Genomic DNA, 19,281 nt, shown 5'->3' with positions numbered 1-19,281 from the left:
AGCCTTGAGTTCTCGTCTGTAAAATGCAAGCAGGGATACCAGCTCACAGGGTGACTGGGACACACACACACACAGGCTCAAGTGCCTGTCCCCAAACAGGGACTTGGTGTGTGCTCGACCACATGAAAGACACTCACTGCTGGACACAAGAGGCTGACAGGAGAAGGAAATAATAATTGATAGAGATAAGAAAACAACTACAGCAAACAGACCGTGGTGGTTTGGTGTGAGGGCAACTGGCTCTGAACACCTATGAGGGCCCAAGAGCATCTCATAAGAAAAGCATGAACAGTGCCCATTCAGCCCCTTATGTTCCAGGGGACTCCAAGTCATAAAGAAAGGGTGAAATCAGATTCCAGCCACCAAGCTCAAAAACACTGAGATGAACATAATGCATATCTGAAGGCTGAAAGATTAAAAAAAAAATACTTTCATGCTTTTTATTTTGAATGAGATAAAATTTGGTCATTTGGAAAGTTCCCTTGTGCAGAGAAGTTTATTATTTGCTGATACTGCCAGCTAAGTGAAGCATCTTAATGAACTGTTTCTGCTTTCGTTAATAGGAATAATAATCATTTATAGTTTTCTATCTATAAAGTGTATCACAAATGAACAATCCTTTCCAGTAAGCATTAGAACCATGAAGCAGAAAGACGAAGGACCTCAACTAAATGTACCCAGTGATAAAGGAGTAGTACCTTAACTGTCCCAGTTAAAACATTAGGTAAGTGCCTACTGTGTGCCATGTGCTGTACTAGGTGCTCATCTACTTTGTCTGGCTTAGTTCTCTCAGCAATTCAGTGAAACGAGTATTGGTCCCTCATTTATTGAGCCTCTACTACTGCAGATTAGGTAACTACAAGGCATATGCTTCCTGCCCTCATGGGGAACGCACCGTTTTACAGAAGACAGCTGTAGCTCAGAGAGGTAAAATGCCTGGGATAGATTCCAGCACTTCCTATTAAACTGTTTACCTGAATTTACCTCTTTTCATTCTCACAATGACTTCTGATGGGGATGCTTCTATGACCACTATTTTACACGTGAGGAAAGGGAGGTTCAGGGTCACACAGACAGGAGCCGGGATCAAAGCCCGTGATTCTGCTTGGGCCCTAAATCAAGTTGCTAGCACTGTGCCCACCAGAAGCCCAGAAAATATGCCTTCTTCAGGAGTCTGGTCATTCGTGTGAAAGCACAGGAGCTCTTCTCTCTGAAGGGACAGTTATTACAGGCCAGTTGGTGCTGGCCACCCTAGATAAGGGGCCAGGAATGGATTAGGACCACCTTCTCCCATCCTAACACATTTTCTGTCTCTGATCTTATAGACCCTCAGGCTTCAGAATCTTAGCAGCTAGAGTCTGGAAAAGCCCCCCATATCAGGGGAAAACCCAAAACAAAGACCATTCCTCCCTCATGAAAGAAACTACTTCAGAATCAACTCTGCACACTTGCTTTAGTTATGAAGCTGATAAGAAGAGAAGAAACAATACCTTTTGGAGTTCTTCAATCCTGACTTCATAAGTTGCTAAAATAAACATGAAAAAATTATTTCAAGGCAGTTTCTTATAGTACCCATTTCTTATACAGTATGCAGGATTAAAGCAATTATAGAAGGTGGCAGTGTTCAGTTTTCTCAACCTTCAGAACAATCTGCCTATGGGAGACTTGTCCACGTGGTTTGGGAAATTCTCAGGTCATTGATCACGGTATCACTTCTGGGGGATTTCTAGGATGGAATGTACAGTGAATTTGTTTCAAAAACATTTGAAACAATTTTCAGTTTCCTTTTTGTTAAGCAGATTCATACTCTATGAAGAAGAGAAAGTGCTGCAATTTAGTGGTAGCAATCAGAAGGCAAACTTGAAAGGAAAGGGAAAGGAAAAAGGCCAACAAAAGTCCAAATCCCACTTCAACAAGTCAAACTCCACAGCACGCCTAAGAGTGTTTGGCTCCCCGAGCGTTTTGTTTCCTTGGTACAGCTTGGAAAGAGGAGACTGACCACCAAACTAAGGCTCGAATACCTTTTGATTTTTTCCAAAGGTTTCGTGGATTTTATTTAATGACGATGCCAAATTTAACCATTAACAAATACAAGTAGTAGCAAAAACTTGGGTTCACAGCCTAGTCCTGCCACTTCCTACCTGTGGAACTGCAGACAAATTACTTCATTTCTTCGAGCCTCAGATTGCTCATCTGTGAAATGGGGACAACTGGAACCTGCCTTCCAGAGTTCATGGGGAGATTAAAGGAAATGATGTAGGTCACATATACCTAGCAGAACACCAGACGTTGTATATAGAAAGTGACATGTTTTTTGAGAAAATTGCTAATTTAATTTTTCTTTGCTTATAAGTTATCTATAAAAGTTTTCCCCCTACTGTTAATGAATATGCATGCATAATAAACAGGACTTCCCTAGTTCCTTTTCTCTTTCTTGCTGCTAGAGTCCTAAAGCTTTAGTTTACAGAACTGACCAAACAATAACATGCATTTCTTAGCCATTATTATTCTACACATAAAATCCATTAAAAAAGTAAATGAAATCACAGTTTTTCTTTAGGGACTATGTGCATGTGATTGTTGACACAGGGACCTAAAATTCTGTGTGGAGGATTAATAACATGTACTTCAGCTTCGGTAACTGTACACTCTTATTTTCACCAGTTTTTGAATCAACACATTTTATTCTGCTATTACGTGCTTTAAAAACATTTAAGAATACCTGTTTATAATGCAGTCTGCCTCATCCTTTTCAAGCATAAATTTATTTTCCAATTTTAAAAATGATAATCTCCTTCTGTCTCCCTCCCCCTACTTATTTACTGTTCTGTGTTTCTGAAAGAATTAACAAATCATGATCTCTTTGCTTCTACCTGCCACCTGGTGGGGAGGGAGATACTATTCTGTCCTAGAAATGGGAAAACCAAGGCTCAGAGAGGACTTGTTCAATACTTGCTAAGGCTAGTAAACAAAGATAATCTACACACAATTAATAATGCATTCATAATCTGATACTGTTTTTTAGCAAAGTGGAGGTTCTCCCAATAGTAAGTGTTGCCATCAAAACCTGCTCCCGTAGGAATATAAAATATAGGAATATAAAATGTAGGAATATAAAATACAAATATCACATCCCAGGGGGTCAGGAAAGGACTAGGAATTATAACAGGAGGATGTAACCCAAAGCATTAGAGCCCTCACTTACTTTCCACAGGGAGTTATATAACTCTTTCCACTGAATAGCTTTGTCCCAGCTGGGAGAAAAAGGACAAATATAAGAAGATGGTCCTCAGCAAACTTCCAACTGCAGTATCCTATCATGGTCATGTCCTCCAGGTCTCAGCTCTTTTTCCATTTACTAACTCCCTGTGTGACTTTGGAAAAGTCCCTTCACCTGTTTTATACTAGGAGGTGAGACAATTATTACTAATATTATAAAGACAATAATAAAAAGTAGCTAACTATTTTTATGAAAATCACTACTAAGATGCTGATTTACCGATGAGGAATAGACACCGGAGAAAGGAAGCAACTTGCCCAGCTTCGCTCAATAGGAAATGGCTTTCAAACTTTCTTCTAGCCATGGAATCATTCATTTAAACGCAGTATTACAGGAGCATAAACAGAACTTCTCTGGAAGTTATCCCCGAGGGTCTCCAGGACCCCTTAGGACAGCCCTTGGTCCAAGGAAGCACAGTCTGAAAGGCACTGGTCTAGATGAGCTCTGAGGACAATTCTGCAGAGCTTCCAGACAAGCCTAAATCCTGCTTAAACATCACCAAGTTCCGTGCGAAAAGGTGAAGCTTCAGAAAGGCACCTATGCCGAGCCATGAACCTCTGAGGTGATGGCCTTCTGATTTCTGGGCATTGTTTAAGGGACAGACTCACCCAAAAGCTATGTCAAAGCCTCTTTCTCCTTCCCTTCCTTTCCCCCTCATTCTCTTTGTCCCAGAAAGGTAGCATTTAGATTCCTCACCATTGGCAGGCAGAGGAAGGAAGAAACCCATTTTAAGCTAATTTTTTTTATAAGATGTGAGACTTACATTGAGGTTTATTTATTTATTTTTTACCTATGGATATCCAATTGCTCCAACACCATTTGTCAAAAGGCTATCTATCCTCCATTGAATTGCTTTACAATTTTGTAAAAAAACAAAATCTGTTGGGCATATTTGTGTAGGTCTTAATTCTGGGTTCTCAATTTTGTTCTATGCGTTTCTCTCTGACAATACCACACAGTTTTGGTTACAGAAGCTATAATTCTTAAAATTAGGTAGTCTGATACCTCCCCCACTTTTTCTTCTCCAAAACTGTTTTAAGCTATTCTAGTTTCTTTGCCTTTCCATGCACATTTTAGGATAATATTATCTATATGTATAAAAGAATCTTGCTGGGATTTTACTAGAAATTGCATTAGACCTGTATATCAACTTGGGGAGAATTAATATTTTTACTATATTCAGTCTGCCAATCCATAAATGTAGCATAACTGTTTCTCCATTTATTTAGATTTTCTTTGATTTCATCAGCATTTTGTAGTTTTTAACATTTAACTCTTATACATGTTTTGTTAGATTTTAGTCTAAGCGTTTATCTTTTTTGAGTGATTGTAAATGGTATTACATTTTTTTCATTTTTAGTGTTCAAGTGTTCATTGGTAGTATATAGCAACACAATTGATTTTTTAATGTTTATTTTGTATACTATGACCTTGCTGAACTCATTTATCAGTTCTAGAAGGTTTTCTTTTTTTTTTTTTTTGTAAATTCCTTGAGATACCCTACTTAGACAATCATGTCATCTGCAAATAATGACTGTTTCTTTCTTTTTGATCTGTATTCCTTTATTTCCTTTTCTTGCCTTATTGCACTCACTAGAACTTCCAGCACTACATTGAATAGGAGTGGTGAAAGTGGACATCCTTGCCTCGTTCCCAATCTTAGGGGTAAAGTATTCAGAGTTGTATCATTAAGTATCATGCAGACTTTTTGTAAATGTTCTTATCTAGTTTAGGAAGTTCCCCTCTATTCTTATTTTTCTGAGAGTTTTTTTAATCATGAATTGGTGTTGAATTTGTCAAACACTTTTCCTGCATTGATTGATATGTTTGTGTGTTTTTTTTCTTCTTTAGCTTGTCAATATGGCAGATTTAATTGATTGATTTTTGAGTACTGAACCAACTTTACAATGAATAAACCACACTTAGTCGTGGTATATAATTATTTTTCTATCTTGATGAAATCTATTTGCTAATATTTTGTTAAGGATTTTTATGACTATACTCATGAAGGATATTGATCTGCAGTTTTCTTCTTTTGTACTGATATCTGGGTTTGGTATCAGGTTAACGCTAGCTTCTACTTCTATTTTTCAGAAGAGATTGTGTAGAATTGGTATTAATTTTTCTTTAAACATTTGGTAGAATTCCCCACCGAAATTACCTAGACTGAGATCACTTTTTCATGTTTTTAAATTATGCATTCAATTTTTAAAATAATTACAGGGCTATTCAAATGATTTATATTGGGTGAGTTGTGATTTTGGGGGAATTGTTCAGTATTTATCTAAGTTGTCAAAATTTACATGTATACAGTTGTGCATAATATTCACTTATCCTTTTGACATCTGCAGGGTTTGTAATGATATCTCTGTTTTGCTCTTAATATTGTTAATTTGTGTCTTCTTTGTTTCTTTGTCAGTCTTACTAGAGGTTTGTTAATTGTATTGCTCTTTCCAAAGAACACACTTTTGATTTCATTGATTTTCTCTATTGTTTTTCTGTTTTCAAGTTTATTTAAGTTTCTTTATTGCTTCTTCCTTTATACTTGCTTTGAATTTATTTTGCTCCTCTTTTACTATGTTCTTGAGGTAGGATTTTAGATTTGAGGCTTTTCCTACTTTTCATGTAAGAATTTAGGGCTAAAATTTCCCTCTCAGCATTGCTTTAGCTGTGTTCCACAATTTTGGGTATGTTGTATTTTCATTTTCATTTAGTTCAAATGTATGTTTTGATTTCCCATGAGACTTACTTTTTGATCCACATTTAGAAGTGTTGTTTTGTTTCTGAGTGTTTGGAGAATTTACTGTTACCTTTCAGTTCTTGATTTCTAGTTTGATTATATGGTGGTCTGAAAACATACTCTGCATAATTTCAATTCTTTTAAATTTTTTAAGGTTTGTTTTATGGCCCAGAATATGGTCTATCTTGGAATATGTTTATGGGCTCTTGAAAAGTATGTGTATTCTGCTCTTGTGTGTTCTATTGATGTCAATTAGATCCTACTGGTTGATAGTGTTGTTGAATTCTATTGTATTCTTACTGATTTTTTGTCTAGGTGTTTTGTCAATTGTGGAGAGAGGAATATTAAAGTCTCAAACTATAATAGTCTATTTGTCTATTTCTTTTTTCAGTTTTTGTTCACATATTTTTGCAGCTCTGGAATTTCATGCGTATACATTTAGGTTTGCTAAGTCTTGTTATTGCTCCCAACACAGCCTTTGCTGATATCACAGGGAGAGGGTGGCTGCCTTTACTACTGGGTGTTTGTGAAAGTCCTGACTCTCCACGATGTCTGCTCTGACACCAATCCAACAGGGAGGGGAAGGGATGCCTTGTTATTTCTGGGTGGAGGGCTGGAGTCCATGCTCCCTATATGGTCTTCACTGGCTATCACTGTAAGTGGAGTTTTGTTACCCTGGCAGGGATGAAAGTCCCAGCTCTCTACTTGGCCTTCTCTGAAAACACCTCAGTGGAGGGGCTGAGGTGCATCATTGTAGCTTGATGAGGGTGGATGTCCAGACTCCCCACTCAGCATTGGCTGGTGGTGGTGGGGCCAGTTTTGTTTTGTTTTGTTTTCTGTTACATTCAGCTGGGGGAGAACAGTTGTTGTCTAGAGGCTTCCTGCCTTTCTAGGCTCCCCTCTTCCTGGTCCTTTGGTCAGAAAGAGCAGGCTTCTGTTGGAGCTGTTTTGTCTGTGCCCATAGGTGTTTCTGGGTTGGCAGCTACTTCAGCTCCAAATCTGGGATATATGAAGCAAGAAGAAAAGCCAAGGATCTCACCACTTATCCTTGTTGGGTCCAGAGGTCCCTAGCTGGTCTACCTTCTTCTTTCTACATTTTCAGAGTGTTCTAGTTGTCTTATGTTTGAATATAAAAAATACTATATATATATATATATATATATATATATGTGTATATATATATATGTATATATATATACACATACACACATATATATATAGTGTATATATATAGTGTATATATATGTATACACTATATATATATATATTACTTTTATATAGAATATCTAGGGGTTTTAGTTGTACTTAGCAGGGGGACCAGGGAAAAGTACATCTGCTCCATCATCTCAGAGCAGAGTTCGCTTGACTTTAAATGTATTACCTTCTCAAACATACAGAACAATTACACAAAGGAGACATTATACCAATTTGGTAGATGAAGAAACTGAGGTTGATATATCATTCAACCAGTAAGTGTAAAGAGGATGAAATACATGGGAACAGTCAAATGAACAGGGACAAGTGGGGGTCAAATAGTCCACTTCTTTCCCTTTTTCTCCTGTAGGGTAATTGTATCTTGACTCTTTAGAGAGGGACAGAGAAAGGAGTGGGGGATATAACAGAATCTTTTTGATCCCAGGCTGCAGTTCCCCAGCTTCTTCAGCCCTGGCAGCCCTCTTCCTAACTCCCACAAGATGCCATTCTGGCCTGGGAAGCTCTCCCCACACTCACCCTTCTCTCACCCTACCACCTTCCTACTGCCCTCTGCTCAGTTACCTCTCAGTTGCATCAGTGGGTTATTTTCTGAGCCCTTTCTCTTTTCAGTCATAAACACTTGCTTCCTTAGCAGCACGGAGGGACACAAAGAATTCCTCAGCTGAAGACTCAAGAGAGGCCTGGGTTAGTGGTTCCTTCTTTGGGTATCTCAAATGATGTCCCCCACAGGCCCACCTTGGACATCTGTGGCCTGGAGAGAACAAATGCAGGCCTCTGGTCCAGCTTCCTTCCTTCCTTCTTTTCAATCCTCAGCTTCACCCTACACATGAGGGGCCTTGCATATGTCAACCCCATCCTCTCCTGCCCCCCATGAACAGATGTCTCTGCAGCCCAATGTGTCCTGAGGAGGAAGGACCTAGGGAAGAGGCCCAAGCAGGATCTTAGAAAGCCACCTGTGGGAGGGCATTCTGGGGGTCTCCTGTACTCCAGAGAGAAGGTGCAGGCTCTGACTGGAGAGCCCCCTTGGCCCTGTGAGCGCTTAGCTTTGGAATGTAGTCCCAACAGAGCCCACAGCCCTTCTATTCAAAGTGTGGTCTGTGGACCAGCAGCATCAGGATCACTAGGGCACTTGTTAGAAAAGCAGAATCTCAGGCCCAACCCAGAGCTACTGAACCAGAATCGATGTTTTAACAAGATCCCCAGGTGATTCATGGAAACATTATAATTTGAGAAGCCGTGCCCTTAAGGCAAGGGCCTGGACACCCCAAGTATGGAGCAGCACTGCCTTCTGGGTTGATGGGGACAGGAGTCCTGCTTCTTATGTCTAGTACTTTACAAGCCAAATGGGAGAACCTAGAGTTTGTCCAGTCTAGGAGAGAATTTTTCCAGGAGTTCTTCAACCCCTTATTTCCCAGGAGAGGGGAGGGAAATTTCAACGGGTTCTAACTGTTACCCGTGAACTTCCTAAGCGTGTGATCCCAGGCAAATGACTTCCTCTCCCAGAGCCCTGGGCTTCTTGTCTATACAATAAAGAGGTTGTAGCAGAGGATCTCTCTCTAACTCTCCTTTCAGGGAAGTCAACATTCTTGACTGAGAAGCAGCATAAAATTGTGGAAAGAGCATGGATCTTAGAGGCAGTCTGAACCGTTGCACATTACAGCCCTGCCGTGTATCACTTGTGTGACCTTATGCAACTCAATCTCTCTGATCTTCAGTTTTCTGTCTCTAAAAGTGGGTTAATACAACCTCTAGATCAAAAGGGATGTACACAGAGGTCGTGACATAGAACTGTGGCCCATAGTACAGGCTCCATAAATACTAGTGTTTATTCCAGCACTAATATTTATGCCTTTTGTAGAAAATTGGCTGATCCTATAGGCAGAACAAAGATATAGAAACCGGTAGAAATGCTGTGAGTCCCTGCTTCTTCATCATCTTGGCGGAGGGGGTCTCTTTTTTCACTGAAAGTTCTGAGCTTTGTCGGAAGACTTAACTCGGAACGAGTGGTCAGATCCTTTTAACGAATCCTCTGCTTCTATTCAGGCTAAACAAAAGGACCTCATTCCCACAGTCTCTTATCTCCCTCTCCACACACTGAGTTACCAGGGAACTTCAAGTCAGACACCACGAGAAAAGAGATGATGTTTCCATGGGAGGAGAAGGAAGAAAAATGAATCGCCATATCTTGATTTTCCCTCCCACGTATCTACAAAAGGCAAAGCATCTAAGCAGACTGGTGAAGGAGAGAATAGAAGAGGGTAGAGAGAAGGCAGCACTAGGGCTGGGAGATAGCCTTGATGCCCAACTGGGTTTATTTATATTTTTAAGAGACTAGACAAGGAAAAAATAAAAGGAAATGGGGTAGTAAAGCAACATGGCTGTGAATTTTTAAACTTAGAGTTAGCTGGGGGGAAAATACCATTTTGGACACATTTTCATTCCATACGGGGTTACAATATTAATTGGCTTAGCAGACTTACAATCAGCCATCTCTTTTGTGGTGCACAGGTTAATGGAGTTGCTGGAGTGTCTCAGACAGGAAATTGTTGCCTCAGAATTATGTGGTTCTTCAAATTCAGCACTGAGAAGTGTGGAGGAAAAAAGTTACTTAAAGCAAAACATTTTTAAAACATATTTTCAAACTTTGGGTATTTTTTTCCTCATTAGAGAAGTAGTATAAGTAAGTCTGGTCCATATGGTGACCTAAACAGACATGGAAGGCATTCCACCCCCACTTTAAATACAGAGGAATTCTGGATGAAGTATAACGATGCAAAGAATTATAACAAGAACCCATAACTAACCTAGAAATCAATAAGGTAAAATTCCCCAGGTGCCAGACATAAAGAGGAAACTTACAATTAAAGATACCAGTGAGAATTGCATCCAAGGTACTCCATGGGAAATTGGGATCAAAGAAAGATCTCACTGATTGGGTGGCTGGGGATTTGATGGCTGGGGATTTAAGTTCAGTGTGAGCCACAGGCCTCACCTGAATGGGAAGCTGGAACTGAGCTAAAAGAATAAGGTCCAGGGTCACAAAATGCCATCCCATCTCTAAAATTAATTCTAAAAAATAACTGTGCACTCTCCCAGGGAGCAAACAGGGAAGTTTGCTATCTGACCAGGGCCACTGGAGCTCAAAGAGTCACCCACGAGAAGGCAGAAACTCTACAACCCAGCACCGAGTAGGGGTTCTAGATGCATACGATCTGTGTATTTCTGAGACACAAAGCCAAAACTGCTACTTGAAATCCACCCCCAACCTGCCTTGTAAAGGAAGTCTGAAATCGTTCTGTAAACATGCTCCCACACCCATGGCACCTATGGTTTCCAAAGGAAACAACTCCCACTCAAAACAAGTGTATAATGAAAAAGTGCAAATCACACAAGGAGATGAACCACCATAGGTAGTCAGAAGATGTAACGAATGGGAGAATTAAATATTAGAATGATATGAAAGTGACATTAAAATAAGCATGTTTTAAGTGTTCAAAGAAATAACGTGAGGAATAAAAGCCATTAGGAAAAACAATAGAGTGTGGAAAAAATATAGATTTGGGGGCAGGATAGGAGCTATGGAAATCATAAATATAGTTTTTTAAATTAATTTTTAAATTGAGGTATAACTGATGTACAATATTACATAAGTTTCAGGTGTACAGCACAGTGATTCACAATTTTTAAAGGTTATATTCCATTTATAGTTATGATAAAATATTGGCTATATTCCCTGTGTTGTACTATATATCCTCATAGCTTATTTATTTTATACACAGTAGTTTGTATCTCTTAATCCCCTACCCCTATCTTGCCCCTTTCCGCTTCTCTCTCTCCACTGGTGACCACTATTTTGTTCTCTATATCTGTGAATTTACTTCTTTTTTGTTATATTCACTAGTTATATTTTTTAGATTCCACATTTAAGTGATTACATACAGTATTTGTCTTTCTCTGCCTAACTTACTTCACTTAGCATCATACCCTCCAAGTCCATCCATGTTATTGCAAATGGCAATATTTCATTAAATATAGTTTTTGAAATAAAAATGTAGAAGTTGAAAAGTAGACTAGACACAGCAGAAGAGAGAACTGGTGAATTAGTTAGACCTGAGGAAGTCACCTAGCATGTAGCACAGAGAGATTAAGAGATGGAAAGTATTAAAAGAGAGCTCACAGTAGGGAGGACAGAATGAGAAAGTCCGATCTATATATACAAGGGTTTCTAAGAGCAAAAAAGAAAGAAGATGATGATGAAAGGGAGCCAATATTCAAACGATAATAGCTAAGACATTAACATTGAAAAGGGAAATAAATCTATCTATTGAAGCAGCTTTAATAATAAATCCACAGGTATACAGTTTTTAATAAATCAGAATAAGTGAAAGAAAAAAATGTAAAAGTTGTGTGAGAGAAAAGACAGATTATCTACAAAGGAATAGCAGTCAGACTGGCAATGGACTTCTCATTAGCAACAACAGATGCTGGGGATTGTGGATATCTTAAGGCAATGAACTAAGATAGCTGTCAATGTAAAATCCTCTCCAGATATACTATCATTCAAGGGCAAGAGAGAAACAAAGACGTTTTCAGAGTACAGATACGCGTACTTACTGCTCGCAGATCCTTGCTGAAAACATCGAATGAAACTGAACTAGTAATGAAATATCATATAAGAAACAATGGTGATCAAAGAAATTAATAAAGCTATTGGTAAATCTAAATAAATACTGACTGTAAAAAATAACTAATTTGTAGAAGTTTAAGAATAAAATAGACTTAAAATACTAAATAATAATATGGAAGATTGTGAAAGAGGGCTATGGGAGTTATTCTCAGGTATCATTTAGGAGCAGGATAGAGATTTTGATTATCATTAGACTTGGTTAATTATGGATGCCTTTCATTGTAGTTACTAAAAGGAACAGAAATAGAATATTTAACTTCTCAACTGGTAGAAGGAAAATATTCAATGAGAAAGCTTAAATATTAAACAAGAAGGCAGAAAAGGAAAAAAATGCATGTAAGGGAATTGCATAGTAAATTTAAAACATAAAATATAATGGGAAAAAGTCCAAATCGATCAAGAATCACAATAAATGTACATAGATTAGTCTACTCCAATAAAAATGGAGAGGATCTGACAGGACGTTGTAAAAATCTTGCTAATGCAGCTCAAAACCACCAGGCAAACCAAAGCTCCCATATCAATGTATGGAGAAAGAGATGCAAAACAAACTATCCAAAAGAAAGCTTAAGTAGGTATATAAATATTAGACCATACTTTAGCATGACTGATCAAGAAAATGAGAGAAGTTACACACACGTGCACGCATACACACACACATACGTAAATCAGATACGAAAGGGGACAAAACTAAAGTTAGTTTTAGATTTTCAGAAATCTAAGAAAATGTTAAGATCAGCTCTCTGCCAGTAAATTTGAAAATTTAGGGAAATTTGGCAAATTAATAGGGAAATATAAAATTACCACAGTGACTGAAGAAGAACTAGAAAGACAGATAAGCCAATAAACCATCAAAGGGCTTGAATCAATAGCACACACACCCGCCTCCACACTCGGGTCACCTCTCTCCTTTTCGTCTGCTAAGTAGTTTTATGGGCAACTTTTAGCAAAGTTTCAGGGGACAGAAAAACAGAAAAGCTACCGTACTCATTTTCAGAGGATAGTGTAATTTTGATATGAAAACCACAAAATGACCAAACAATAAAATAAAAATAAAGCTCAATTTCACTTAAGAAATTTTAGCCCAAACTCACTAAATACTAAATAAATGAATTAGTCAGTATTAAAATTAACTCAAGAATAACTAAAATTTATTCCAAGACATCAATGATGGCTCAACATCAGAAAATCTATCTGATGCAAATTATTGCAATTAATCACATTGAAACAGTAAGAGAGGGAAAAAACCCAAATTATTTTAATAGATGCAAAAAAGCATTTCACATAGATAACTCTCTTAACTAGATTAAATACTAACAAATAGCACACTTAATGGCAAAGTGTAATAAACTTCAGCTGATATGTAAACTCTGTTGGGAACTCCTAAAATAGGAAAAAAAACAAATCCATAGAAAATTGGACAAAAGGATATGATAGACATCACAGAGGAGAAAAAAGGAATAGTTTATAGAAGTAAATATGCAATCTTATAGTCAACAGGGAAATGGAGTGAAGACAATGAGAATTTGGTTCATATCCAACAATTCAGCAAGAATCCCCAAATTGGAAAATAACATCACATTTGGCAGGAACATGGAGAAATAGAAACTCTTTACACGGGTTTGAGAATATGAATTGACACAGCCATTTTGGGAGACAATTTTTCAATATCTAGTAAAACTGAAGTTCCTTATCTACTATTGTTTAGCAATTCTACTTTAGGTAAATAACCTAGTGAAACTTGCTTATATTCACCTGGAAACACATGAGGATTACCATTGCAGTATCATTGGAAAAGGTGAAAATATAAAACAATCTAAATGTCCCTCAGTAAGAAAATACACAAATTGTGATACATTCATATGATGAAACATATACAATATGCAATTATAATGAATAAACTAGACATACATGCATCATCATAGATAGAATATGAAAACAGCTTTGAAAAAATTCAAGTTTCAGAAGGATAAAATGAGATGCTGTTTATACAAAACTATAAAATACTGTATCTTTAACAGATATCTGAGTTTGTAGCTGAAGAATAAGAAATACCCTAAATGGATTCACTCCAACATTCACAGTTGGAGTTGCCTCCAACTGGGAAGAAAGAATGAGAAATGGGACTAGGGAATGAAACAAAGGGGACTTCAACTGTATCCACAGCAAATGAAAAATCACTTCTTCACCCCAACTGTGGATAGGAGAGAGAGAGAAAAAAATCACCCATAATTCTCCCACCTTCACACTAGTGAGCTCTTTGCATTTTGGTATTCTTCCTATTTTCCCCATATTCTTATAGTTGTTATAGACAATGAAAAGGTTGGAGTTCGCTTTACATTTTTCCCTCTATTTATTTTATAAGCATATTCCACCAACTGTTTTCCCATCTATGTTTGACCACTTTGAATATTTCAGGGTTTTTTTTTCACAATCTCTGTAATATTTTAAAAGACGTATATGAGTAGTTAATTTTGCTGAAGAGGAAAAATATGAACTCTGATGTACCAGTAATTTCTCCCCTCATCATTTTGTTCCCCTCCCCCTCCATGAAATAATCCAGAGAAACGTTCTTAAATTATAGACTATGCCATATATCTTATGCTCCAATGGCCTAACAATCTCAATGTGTCTACAGTAAATTAACTTTATTAATAAGAAACAATTTGCAGAAATATTGAAAGAAGATGTGTAATCAATTTCTTGGACTATTTTTGTCAGAAATGAATAAATATCTGACTTCAGATGATCTGAAAGAATTTCAAGAGAATGTAAAAAAAAAAGTCATCTTTCAGATCAATTGTCTTTGTAGAGACGCAGTCCCAGGATTAATGTTGAAAGGGAAAAAAGATATTGTACATGTATTTAAACTTCCCTTTTTGTTACCTGAGGATGTCTTTTATCTTTTTCCCGGTCCATTAAAACCAGATCTGAGGGGCTTCCCTGGTGGCGCAGTGGTTGAGAGGCCGCCTGCCGATGCGGGGGACACGGGTTCGTGCCCCGGTCCGGGAGGATCCCACATGCCGCGGAGTGGCTAGGCCCGTGAGCCATGGCCGCTGAGCCTGCGCGTCCGGAGCCTGTGCTCTGCCACAACAGTGAGAGGCCCGTGTACCGCAAAAAAAAAAAAAAAAAAACCGGATCTGAGATCTACCTTAACTTAATACAACATGGGTCAATATAATGAACTTGGATTGCTGGGAAGAAATAACTCTATAATTTAAATACATCTATGTTTCAATTTCATTGTTTCCACATTTATTAAAACATTCATGTCTCCAGGACTTCAGACGTTATTGGGAGGCAACACAGAATTACAGACAAACTCGGAGCTTGGGGTCAGACTTATGAATTTGAGTCCTATCTCTTCCATTTTCTAGTTTTAAAGTATTGAATAAATACCTTAAATTCCCAGTTTCCTACTCTATACAACAGTAATAATAAAATCTACTTTAAAGGTATATTATAGATATTGAATGAAATATTTGCCCTCTGTATATAGGCATCTCACCAAAATTGGGCTAGTAATTTTATTATATTATAAAAATTACAGTATTTTAAAAAAGAAGTGTTGAGGTTTGCATTTTGGAAAGTTCCTTTTATTACTGGCATAGCATCAGTTTCTATCTTTTCTGACTTTCTTATAGAAAACCTCTAGTAATTTAAATATTACATAATAAAACACGAATGTTTCTTAATGATATCTTCAACAATATCCATGTTCCTGGAGAAACAAGAGCTCCATAAATGCAATGGAAATGTTACAGATGATTTACAAAAGCAGGTATTTTCTAATTGTGTTTGGACGCTTGGAAACCTAACTTCAAAATAGATTTTTGAAAAAAAAAATAGATTTTTGAACAACTAGGGGTCTCTCTGGCTAAAACACAGACTTGTGAACTCCCCTTGTGGTTGTTTCCACTTGCCATGTCCACCCCTGGGCTACCGCCTTCCTTTGGAGAAAATAATTCGTCAACCTCTGTATCAGACTGTACATGCTAGGGAAGCAGCTCACGCAGCTCATTCAAACATCTGCTCATTTGGTCAAACAGAGAAATTGTTCATGACAGGATTAGGTGCTATTTGTTGAGGGTTTACCACGTGTTGGGCACTGTACCTAGATTCATCCCATCCACCTCTCATTGGTCGTGTGGCCTCTAACAGTTAGCTCCTCGGAGCCTTCATTTCTTCATAGGGTCATTGGCAGTTTGATGGGCGAATAACTGAGTTAACATGTGAAAATGCCTGACGGGTACGTTTCCTTTCTCATCTTCTCCTGTGTCACACTGCATGAGGGTGAGTCGAAAAGTTTCAATGTGACAGTTCTGGAAAATCTAAAGAGCTTGCATTAAAGTAGAACGACTGAGACTTGAACAGCAAAACCAGTGAGGCTTTTGCATTTGTTTTATCAGGGGTGTGGACCTAAGTTGAAAAATCCAGCTTCTTCCATTTATGTCAATGGCCCACATGTTCTGGAAACAGGAAGAACACTTGTAGCTTAGCCAGCAGCTGCTCTCTGTGACATTCCACAGGTTCCTGGTGACAAGGAAGGATGAGACCATCCGATTTCTCAATTACTCAAAGTCCCAAACTGGGAAAGTTCCTGTTTCCAACAAATACTTCTTGTAAGACTACTCTCCCCATAGGCTTTTCACTTAAGAAATTCTTGAATGAAAGAATTAACTCTTGGGCTTCCCCGGTGGCGCAGTGGTTGAGAGTCCGCCTGCCTATGCAGGGGACACGGGTTCGTGCCCCGGTCCGGGAAGATCCCACATGCCGCAGAGTGGCTAGGCCCGTGAGCCATGGCTGCTGAGCCTGCGCGACCGGAGCCTGTGCTCAGCAGCGGCAGAGGCCAAAACAGTGAGAGGCCCACATACAGCAAAAAAAAAAAAAAAGAATTAACTCTTGAATCAAATAACTGATAATTAGACTTTAAAAAATGGCATCCATTCTATCTAAAATCGATCTCAAAATGCATTCATGCCAGGTTCACAAAAATGCACGAGAAATTTTAAAGGATTTTTTTTTTCTCATAAGCTATTCCAACCTCTGTCTTCTACATATAAGATAGTGGTTAAAGACGAAGCAGTTGAGCAGAATGCTTATAAGGAGACACAGGCTATGGAAAGAGAGGTGTGGGGTTGAATCTCAGCTTTACCTGGCTGTGATCCTGGATTGGTAATTGGAATCAAGCACTTCTTCCTTTCATCCTCTTTTTTATGAGGATGAGGTGACGTACATTACGCTGTGCTTAGTGCAGTGCTTGGCACAAAGAGTTCACTACTTCCACTTGCACTACTACGTTTACTACCACTTCCACCTCTACACACATCGACCACTTGGACTTCAAGTTCTACCACCTCTACCACCAGTTCTCCCACTTCTACCATTTTTACAGAACACACACACACCTCTGCATACACATCTTTGTATATCATGCCTATATTTTATGAATCATATATGTTTATGCATATACACATGTATACACGTGTTTGTATGCAGGCCTAATTCTACTATTGCATGTTTCATAACCTTACAGATTCTACTATGACGTCTACAACCAACAGCAATAACAAACAACATATACAAGGCCTCCAATGTCATTCAGCCCTGGGCAGTAGGTATTTCTTTGTTTCCAATTCATGAATGGATAACCCAATTCTTTCTATAAAGGGCCATAAAAGTACGACGACTGGGATGGTTAATTTTATGTGGCCACAGAGTGTCCTGATAAATATTATTTCTGATGTGTCTGGAGGGTGTTTCTGGAAGAAGTCAGCATTTGCATCAGTGGGCTCAGCAGAGCAGATTGCCCTCCCTAATGCGAGCAGGCATCATACAGGCCACTGAGGGTCTGAATAGAACAAAAGCAGAAGCAAAGAATTTGCTCAATTTTTCCTGCCTCACTTATTGAGCTGGGACATGTCAACTCATCTTCTCCTGCCTTGGACTAGGATTTACACCATTGGCTCCCCTGGTTCTCAGGCTGTTGGACTTGGAATTACACCACTGGCTTTCCTGCTTACAGATGGCAGATCATGGGACTTCTTAGCCTCAATAACTGTGTAAGCCATTTCCTCATCCTTCTTCTTTTTTTTAACTTATTTATTTATTTCTTGGCTGTATTGGGTCTTCATTGCTGCACACGGGCTTTCTCTAGTTGCGGCGAGCGGGGGCTACTCTTCGCCACAGTGCGCGGGCTTCTCATTGTGGTGGCTTCTCTTGTTGCGGAGCACAGGCTCTAGGCGTGCGGGCTTCAGTAGTTGTGGCACGCAGGTTCAGTAGTTGTGGCGCACGGGCTTAGTTGCTCCGTGGCATGTGGGATCTTCCCGGACCAGGGCTCGAACCCGTGTCCCCTACATTGGCAGGCGGATTCTTAACCACTGCACCACCAGGGAAGTCCCTAATTCCTCATACTTAATGATTAAATAAATATTATATATGTAATATATACAATCTAATATAAGTATATAAAATATATGTGCTACTACTGGTTCTGTTTCTCTGGAGAACCCTGACTAATACAATGACCAAGTAAATGTTATTAAAGTGATCCCAGTTTCGGGAGTATTACTAACTCTGAAGCTACTTTGTCAAACCATTGATCTCATTCAAAAGGAGGGCGTGTCAACAATAATGATAGCTAATAATTATTACACACTTACTAGTGCAGGCACTGTTTCAAGTATACGTATCAATTTGTTTGATTCTCATTTGAACCTATGAAGATACTGTCATTCTTTCCACGTTCAGATGAGAAAACTGAGGCACGATCCACGGTCACAGAGTCGTAAGCAGCAGAGCAGAGATTAGAAGCCAGATATGTGAGTCCAGAATCTGGGGTCCTAACCACTCTGCTGGAGACCGTCTCGGAACGGAAGGGAAGTGCCAGCGGAAGCCAAACAGAGCATGAGCAGCTCCACTGCCATGGAAGTCACCACAGGAGGAGGTCATTGGCACACACAGCAGAGAGGCCCCCAGACGACAAAACAAACTACGAAGCAAAGCCATGATGAGAAACAATCACATGTGCTGAAGATGGGAAAGTACAGAAGATCTGAGATTTCCATTCACTAACTCACACGCCCTCATTCCCCCTTTGACCAAACTCTTCATGCTAATGTTATGTATGTTCTCTCCTTGAATCCTCTCAGTAGCACTATAAGGCATTTTACATATGTGAAAACTAAGGCTTGGAGATATTCAGTACTTGCCCAAGGTAGCACCACTGTGGGTCCAGAAACCAGGCCTTCTAATTCCTAGTCCATGCTCTTTTCCTGTAAACTACTAGTCACTCTAGAACCAAGGAGAAACTACAATGAAAATGATGAAGCCCAGGTTGATGGTGAAAGTCAAGGAGCT

At 38.8% G+C, this 19,281-nt stretch overlaps 1 protein-coding gene across 1 annotated transcript in view; it reads right to left on the bottom strand.

Annotated features, from left to right (window-relative positions):
* FYB2 (FYN binding protein 2) overlaps positions 1-19,281 on the bottom strand; it is a 133,853-nt gene that overhangs the window by 49,421 nt on the left and 65,151 nt on the right. Inside the window, exons 5-6 of the mRNA XM_033435411.2 lie at positions 9,716-9,816; positions 1,491-1,525 (exon numbers count right to left, since the gene is read on the bottom strand). Coding sequence (XP_033291302.1) covers positions 1,491-1,525; positions 9,716-9,816 — 136 coding nt within the window. The remainder of the gene's footprint in view (positions 1-1,490; positions 1,526-9,715; positions 9,817-19,281) is intronic.

Source organism: Orcinus orca, chromosome 1, assembly GCF_937001465.1.
Source record: "Orcinus orca chromosome 1, mOrcOrc1.1, whole genome shotgun sequence".
NCBI classification, from domain to species: domain Eukaryota; kingdom Metazoa; phylum Chordata; class Mammalia; order Artiodactyla; family Delphinidae; genus Orcinus; species Orcinus orca.
The sequence above is the reverse complement of the archived record's forward strand: the minus strand, read 5'-3'. Positions and strand labels throughout refer to the sequence as shown.